The following is an 8,365-nucleotide window of genomic DNA, read 5'->3' as shown; positions in this document are numbered from 1 at the left end:
TTTATTGCTAATAGATTTGCTCTCTCTTGCTGTCTTTAAAGGGGCACAGTATACCAGCAACAAAAGGACAACTTCCTCTGCTGATGCCTCAGCCCTCTGGTCAGAAAGCCAAACTCATCTGCACCAACTCAGTCCACCTGAGCCCCTGCACGCCCCCGCCACCAGCGGCAAGCCCGTTGGCTCGTCCTATGGCCTCCTGGGAGCAAAGAGTGGCACCCACGTGCCCACTGGCACCAGTTCCGGTGTCAGCCCGGTCCTTGCTTGGCACGCAGCCATCAGTGCCGCTCGCCAAGCTCAGGGCGATGTTGCGAAGCCCGACATGAGTCCGCAGCGCTCAGCATGCGCCACCGGAGCAGCTCCCGTTGGCTCGTTGGCACAGAGAAAGAGGCAGCAGTATGCTAAGAGCAAAAAACAGGGCGGGTCCACTAACAGCAGGCCGCCCAGAGCGTTGTTCTGCCTCACCCTCAACAACCCCATCCGCAGGGCCTGCATCAGCCTGGTGGAGTGGAAGTATCCTTTTCGATGTTTAGTTGTGATTGTTCAAACTGAGTATTCCTGCGTTGTTCTAACCAAGAAAGGGGAAAGAGACAAGCTGGGCATCTTACACAAAATAAAAAATACATCAAGAAAATCATTAAAAATCTAGGGTCAAAACCAGAGGTTGTTTGATCATTTTGTGAAAAAAAAATCCCCCTAAAGTTGCATGCAGTTTTGCGCACATAAGGCATTAACGCCGCTGGTGTTTTGCTTTTTCTTTAGCTTTGACATTTTTTTGCAACATTTATTCAAAATGAAAGAGCTGCCTCATCAAATGAGAGAGGACGAATATATGTTCAAAGTGTGTCCAAAAAGTTCCAATGCTGGTGTCAAAAAAGAAAAAAGATGTGTTTCAAACCTAAATTACAAGTTTTCCCCTTCAATGTAGGCCGGACGATAAATCAGCACGTTTACAAAGGCATCCTGCACCGAGTGCTTCGTTCAGTGCGCGAGAAGAAACAAGTGACGTGGTAGGAAAACATGTGGCTGCTTCACCATGACAACGCACCTGCTCACAGTGCCTATACATCTGACAATTCCTGGCCAAGGACAACATCGCCGTGCTGGAGCATTGTCCATGTTCTTTCCCAAGCTCAAGACGGTCATTGAGGGGAAACGTTTTGAAGACATGGATGACATCAAAATGGCCATGACGACTGAGCTGCGGCGGATTCTGGAAGAATTCTTCCAGGGGTAGATGAAGGTGTGGCAGCGAAGGCTTGGAAAGTGTGTTAGACTGCAGGGGACTTATTTTGAAGGGGAAAAGTTGTAGAGTGTAGTTTGGATTTGAAATACATGTTTTGTATCAATAATCCTGGAACATTTCTGACACATCGTACACAGGAAGTCACATGAAGTTGGCCGAATTGCATTCACAGCAGTAAGACTCTCAACATATGTGTTTTGATTTGTTATCAACGTTAGGTTTCGATTTTTATTGCTTTTGTGTTGTACTGCGGTTCATGTCTTTTTATTTGTGTGTGAAAAGTACTGGTACACAGATTTTTTTTTTTTTCTAGAATGCACTCTATTTTATTTCGTCACGTGGTTGCACAAAATAAAATCATATGTATACTAGTCTACATCGTATGGAAATATTGCCAGGGCATTTGGCTGAATATGATTTGACTAACTATTAAATACATTTTCCTGTGTCTTTGAAATGAATAAACTTTGAAGCATCACAAACACAGTGTTGGTATTATTAACCTGAGATAATCAAATCTTTCCACAAAATACCAAAACAATCATGTGTAGGTTTCTTTGGCAGTAAAGCCGTACGATGTCCGTTGTAGATATGTAGTCTGCTTAAAAAACGTATCCGGACCCAGATGATTTCATTTCACTCAACCCTGTGACAAAATAAAATTGAGTAAATTCACCACATCATTTTTTCCGGTATATGTCAAAAAATGAAACACGTGTGGTGCATCTGTGATGTAACTTGCCTTTGATTTACACCTTTGTCATTCATCATCACACTCACAGTAAAGGCTTAATTTGCTAAGGTCCTAAATAGATTGCTGGATTGTGTGTTCACTCACTGGACCTGATTTTGCGCACTCTTTGGAGCAGGTCTAAAAAGATGGTGGAGACCACCGTATTTACTAAAATGTTGCGCTTTAGGTATCTCTGACGGTATCACACGTTATGGAAAAGGAAACCACGAACCGCATAAAATCCATGCTTTGTTTGATCTAACTATGTGAATTGCATTTGCCCATCCTGTGTACTGTTGTGTACAGCATTCCTGAAAACTGCTGTTCGAGTTTGATTGATTTTACCCGGGAACTGTTTATTTCTGAGGGAACCTAAAGTCAATCAGCGTTCTGAAACAGATTGTGTTTGACCTTACAGGTCCCACTGCATACTAAAAATTTCAAGGATACATTTTTGTGCTCAGTCAATAATGCATCTTTTATTTAATATGTACAGCATTGTCGTCGGTCTGTTCTTAAATGACTTCCATTCTTATCTTATTCTTACGTTTTCATGTATTACATTGTGGTAAAACCTCCCTTAACAATTTGACTTTCAGACCATTCGATATATTTATACTGCTGTCTATTTTTGCCAACTGCGTGGCCTTAGCCATCTACATCCCTTTCCCTGGAGATGACTCCAATTCTACCAACCAAGAGCTGGTAAGTAAAACTGAATGTATACAGTGTGGGTCGTGATGTAATCGATCAACTGTTCACTGCCTTACACATGCTGTCTTTGTACAGCAGATTTGCCTTTGAGGGTCATGTCATGCTGTCAATCAATCAAATATTGATTGATTCATGTTAGGTTGGCACGGTGGGGCTCGGGGGTTAACGTGTCTGCCTCACACTCAAAGGTATACCGTTTTCAAGTCTTAGCTTGGGATGCTATGCTTGTGTCGTTTCTTCCTCGTACATTCCAAACATAGAAAATGTCTTAATTGTAGAGTTTAAATGACCCGAATTACTCTCTCGGCGTGAATGAGAGAGTGAATGACTGTTTGGTCTATATGTGCCCTACGACTGACTGGCGACCAGTTCAAGGTTTAGTCAGTTGAGATATTTTCAGTTCCCCATGAGCCCTAAACAGGATAAGTGGTGAAGGAAATGGATGGGTCGTTTGCTTTTTCATAGGCAGTTTCTGCAAGTCCTTAGAAAACCTTTCATTCAGTGTTTGCTTTCTTTTCTGAGCCTTGCAGGAAGTGTGTGTTTCTGTAGAGAGAGAGAGGAATTGATAGTTGGGCACAGAGAAACGTTGCATGTTCTCTCACCAGATGGGGATTACTCACTATGTGTGCGCGCGTGTGTGTAGGCTATGTGTGTGCACTCATCACTGTAGCACAATGCACAGTGTGCGTGAGTGTGTGTGTGTGTGTGGGGGGGGGGGGGGTGTGCGTGTGTACATGAGAGTGAAAGTGAAAGCTGTGCAATTTGAGCACATCACTGAGGGACATGAAACTTTTTATTTTTAAGGCTGACATATTTCATCATAGGTCCGATGTGTTTAAAATTTGAAAAAAAAATCTCAGAGGAAATATTAGGAATCGAATGACATTTTTAAGTCTGTATTCACCAGAAAAAAATATCACCAATGTTAACACTTTATTAATCGTTAAAGCAATATTAAAGAATAAAAAGACGTTAACTACTGCTGATTGCAACAAAAAAACAACTGAGAATATTGAAGGTGAGTCATGTTATTTCCCATCAAGGATGTACATCCTTAATCTCATTTTCTGATATTTGTAATTAACGTGAAAAATATTTTGCACCTCTAAGCATAAAAGTAACTGGAGAGTCCATGTTATGTAACTTGATACGAAGTGGTGATGTGTTACCGTTCCGCTGACACCAATGAATCCTTTAACAGTCCATCACACATTCTATTCTATATTCTAAATATAGCGGAAATTCTATATTTTGCTCTCAAATGCTTTCCATGCTGTTAGTATTTTCTGGCAATGGGCAAAAATGAGGGCGGCACGGTGGTCGACTGGTTAGCACGTCCGCCTCACAGTTCAGGCCTCCCTGTGTGGAGTTTGCATGTTCTCCCCGTGCCTGTGTGGGTTTCCTCCGGGTACTCCGGTTTCCTCACACATTCCAAAAACATGCATGGTAAGTTGATTGGACTCTCTAAATTGCCCCTAGGTGTGATTGTGAGTGCGGATGTTTGTCTCTGTGTGCCCTGCGATTGGCTGGCAACCAATTGAGGGTGTCCCCCGCCTACTGCCCGAAGACAGCTGGGATAGGCTCCAGCAAGCTCCGCGACCCTTGTGAGGAGAAGCGGTATCGATAATGGATGGATGGATGTATGGGCAAAAATGAGTCATTTTGTGAACACACAGACTTGACAGTCAGGCAATCACAGCTTCAGCAAGTATTGAATGAGATTGAAATCCAGAGTTACGACCTGTCAGCAGTTTCAGCCTGTAATGTTAAACACAAAACATTGTAAAACATGGTTGCTGGAACTGTTTATTTGTATGCCGTCAGAATACACTGGATTTACTGTCCTCCATTTGACGTGACATGTTTTTGTGTGCAAACAAGAAAGCAAAATTTTATTGACTATGAGTGTGTTATTCATTTACGTGCTTCTTTTGAGTGTGTCCTGCTACTCTAAATGTGACATAATGCATGTGTGTAGTATCTTTTTTTTGGTGCATGAGCTCAGGAGTCAATGCAAGAGAGACTTGAGCGTGTGTGAGTGTGTACATGTTGAGGGATTAAACTGGACATTGGATTAGTCGTTCATGGATGATCATAGGGAGGGATGTACCTATCTATCTATCTATCTATCTATCTATCTATCTATCTATCTATCTATCTATCTATCTATCTATCTATCTATCTATCTATCTATCTATCTATCCATCCATCCATCTACAAGGCTTGAAATGACTGGTTTTCCATTGCATTTGCGAGTCAAAATTCACACTTTGTGCCTCATTAATTAAAAAACATTGAATAGCAAAACTGAGAATCAGCGAATTTTTTCCAACAGAAAAACTGGGATGGACGTGCGTGCACGTGGCACAATGCGCGTTACGTCACCTTGGTCAGGAAGTAGGAAGTCGATGCAAGCTCATTGCTACTTACGCCACACAAGCTAGCTAGCTACGATCTTTGGCTGTCTTGAGGAGTCTGAGTCTTAAGTCAGTAATCATCATCTCTCTTGCAGCGAATAAGCTACACTTCTGTCAAGTATCATTCTCAGGAAGGGATGATGAGGAAAGATGGAGAAGGCATGCTAATTGCTAAGCTAACCTAAGAGTGACATCTAATCGTTTAACACCAGAATTAAGTGCTTGGGTGATTGAGTACACGTTTCAAAGAAGTCAGCAGCGTGGGTACCCTTTTGTCGTCCGTCCATTCACCTTTTTTTCTGAGGGGGTGGGGGATTGGAATAGTACCCGTTTATAGGCCGGTCCGCCTCTAATTTTAAACGGGCTTCCGTCTGTGATTCCGACAAAAGCCTCTGTTATAGGGATTGTGGTATTGCCCTCCCCCTCTTGTAATGGTATGCCCCATCAGCTGGAGGGAAGGGGGGTGTACGTGAAGTCAGAATGAGGAAATACAGGCACGCTTGAACGCACACTACTGTCTCGTTTCTCTCTGTACACAAACAGCCGCACCGCGGCCATTGAAAGAGAATATAGACTCTATATTCTATTTTTGCGATGAGGCTTCTATATTATAGACGATACTTGAACAGAAAGAGTGACTCATTGCGACATGGAAACCTGGTCCATCATTCAAATCTGTCCCCCAGCCAGCTACAACTCACTATTGTTCCTCGCCGCGGCCATCAAATCCCCGTCGCGAAAAATAGGCTAATGACGAACTACAGACAGATGACTATGCTTAGTCTATCTATTTTCAAATTTTACCCGTCATTCGAAAACTGTCAGCAAAATGGGCGTCCGTCAGTGTCGGATAGACCGATCGGTCCGTCACATAGGCGGGACGACCAGCTCTGATGGGCAGCATGATGTCGTAGTGGTTACTACATCTGCCTCACAGTTATGAAGTTCAGGATTCAACTTTTGGTCCCAATCTTCAGTGTTTTGTGTTTGTATGTTCTTCTGCGTGGGTTCTCTACTGGCTTCCTTATATATCCCCAAAAAACATGCATATTAGGTTAATTGAAGTCTCTAAATCGAGTGAGTGTTATTGCTTGTTTGTCTATTTGTGCCCTGCGATTGGCCCGCAACATGTCCAAAGTTGTACCCCTCCTCTCACCAGTGACTTTATCTATGACGTCTTTGGTTTGTTTGCATGGGATTTTGCGTGTGTGATTCTCAGAACCAAGAGTCAGATTGCATCATTTTCCCAGTTGGGGATTAAAGGTTTAGAGGGGAGAGGAAATGAGAGTCACACTAAGCAGCATATGGCTTTGACCAACATGTGTGTCTTTTCCTTTGTGTGTTTGGTTATGTAAACACAGTATTGAACACTTCTGTGAAATAGACACGTGATGTTGAATGAATGTTGTTTGAGCCATGAAAAGACATGCAGAGAGTCATCCAGTCTTGAGACTGTTCTTCTTGTAGAATTTCAACACTGGTCAACAGCAAATTTTAATTGTAATTTATAGCTGTGACATTTCAGAAAAAAAAATCCACCTGTTTCCGAACCTAACCCTAATTCATAAATATTACTAAATATGTTACTATATTACATATGATTATGATTATGATGATGATGATTATTATTATTCTTATGATTATGACAACCCGATGTGCGAGAGAAAAACTGAGGGCAGATTCGGAATCAGCACACACAAAAAAATAATCTAAGAAAAGCTTACTTGCATCTCTGATTAAAACATTTAGTACAAATATGTTGACCGTACTTGTAATTCAAGTGCGATGGTAGTTTACATTTATAAAGAGACTCGCAAAAAAAGTCCTGTTTATAAACACTACATAAAAATGCCTAACATAAATGTACAAAATTATTTTCTACAAGCTACACACAAACACTTGAATTGATTACAAAGACATTACAAAGATGAGCTGTATTGTTATGAATTCTGATTGACGATTCATTTGCTAGTTTTTATTGGACATGTTTTTGGGATGTCGGAAGAACCCCGAATACCCACAGAACACTCATGCGAACAGCAGCAAGAACATGCATACTTGAACCCTCAATCTCAGAACTATGAGGCAGATGAAATTAACACATTGTGCCACATGATGATAATAATCAGAGATGGGAAGACAGCTGGGATAGACTCCAGCATGCCTTGTCAAGATAAGCGGTATCGATAATGGATGGCTGGATGGGAAGTAACGAAGTAAAAATCACTTGTACAAGTCACACTGCACAAACCATGATGTGGTATGCTAATTTATGTCCGAGCAAACAAAGTCCACTTTATTCACTTGTGTTCAAATCTGTGCTCCAACTGAGTGACAGACTTTTGGTAGCACAACGATATGGTGGTTGTCGGCCTCACTGTTGGGAAAACCAGGTTTGAATCTCCATTGCCCTGCTATTTGATCAAATATCAGTTAAATAGTATAAAGCATATTTCAGCCCAATCTACCTTAAAGTAAACATAAATAAGCACTCTGAAGCAGAAAACACTTTAAGGCAGGGGAGGGCAAAAGTCTGTCTTGCAGGCCACATACGGCCCTCTCTGTTCTTTAATCCTGCCCACTCAGCAGTTACATTATCAAGAAGCCTCTAATATTTGTTGCATGAATAAAGCCGTCGTTTCCTTAAAATTGCTTATTAATTTATCTTATGAAATATTTTATTAATCAAATAAACAACATAATATTACATGTACTCTAATTTTATTTCATTCAATAATTGGTTCATTAATTATAATTCATGAATATAACATGACCAGGCCCCTGTGTGCCTTTTAAAAATGAAACGTGGCCCTTTAGCACAAAGGTTTTCTCCATCCCTACTGTAGGGTGTCAGCTGTCATGTGAACCATCAAATGAGAGCAAACAAGGAAATCAATTAACTGTACTGGTGTGTAGACCAAGCATCGGCGGGTTGACCCAGTAAGTTGTGTGCCTTCGGCACAGTAACAGAATCCTTTTGTGTATGTGCATCCTAACATCATTCTGCATTTTTGCAATTGTGCGTGTGTGCCCGTATTTAAACTGAAATTTAAAACCAAACACAGCTCATGAAAACTCCATCATTCTTTACGGGATGTGATCAAATATTTAACATCCATACGATTAGCAGTTTCGGTGCTGTTCTCATCTGATCTTTGTGTGTCTGTGTCTTCGAAGAAATCATCATTGGTGATATTCATTTATTATTATTTCTTTTTTTTGTTTCTCCAAGAAGGTTATATTGGATTGTCATTTTTT

At 41.2% G+C, this 8,365-nt stretch overlaps 1 protein-coding gene across 14 annotated transcripts in view; it reads left to right on the top strand.

The window, feature by feature from the left end:
* The window catches only part of cacna1db (calcium channel, voltage-dependent, L type, alpha 1D subunit, b), a 68,484-nt gene that overhangs the window by 4,283 nt on the left and 55,836 nt on the right, over positions 1–8,365 (top strand). For all 14 annotated transcript variants that reach the window (XM_086027011.1, XM_086027026.1, XM_086026946.1 and 11 more), the window contains exons 2-3: positions 42–510; positions 2,576–2,681. In XM_086027011.1, the coding sequence (XP_085883137.1) occupies positions 42–510; positions 2,576–2,681 (575 nt within the window). The remainder of the gene's footprint in view (positions 1–41; positions 511–2,575; positions 2,682–8,365) is intronic.

Source organism: Filicampus tigris, chromosome 1 (assembly GCF_054856515.1).
Source record: "Filicampus tigris isolate MCC_2025a chromosome 1, RoL_Ftig_1.0, whole genome shotgun sequence".
NCBI lineage: Eukaryota > Metazoa > Chordata > Actinopteri > Syngnathiformes > Syngnathidae > Filicampus > Filicampus tigris.
Note: the sequence above shows the minus strand (reverse complement) of the source record. Positions and strands in the feature narration are given on the sequence as shown.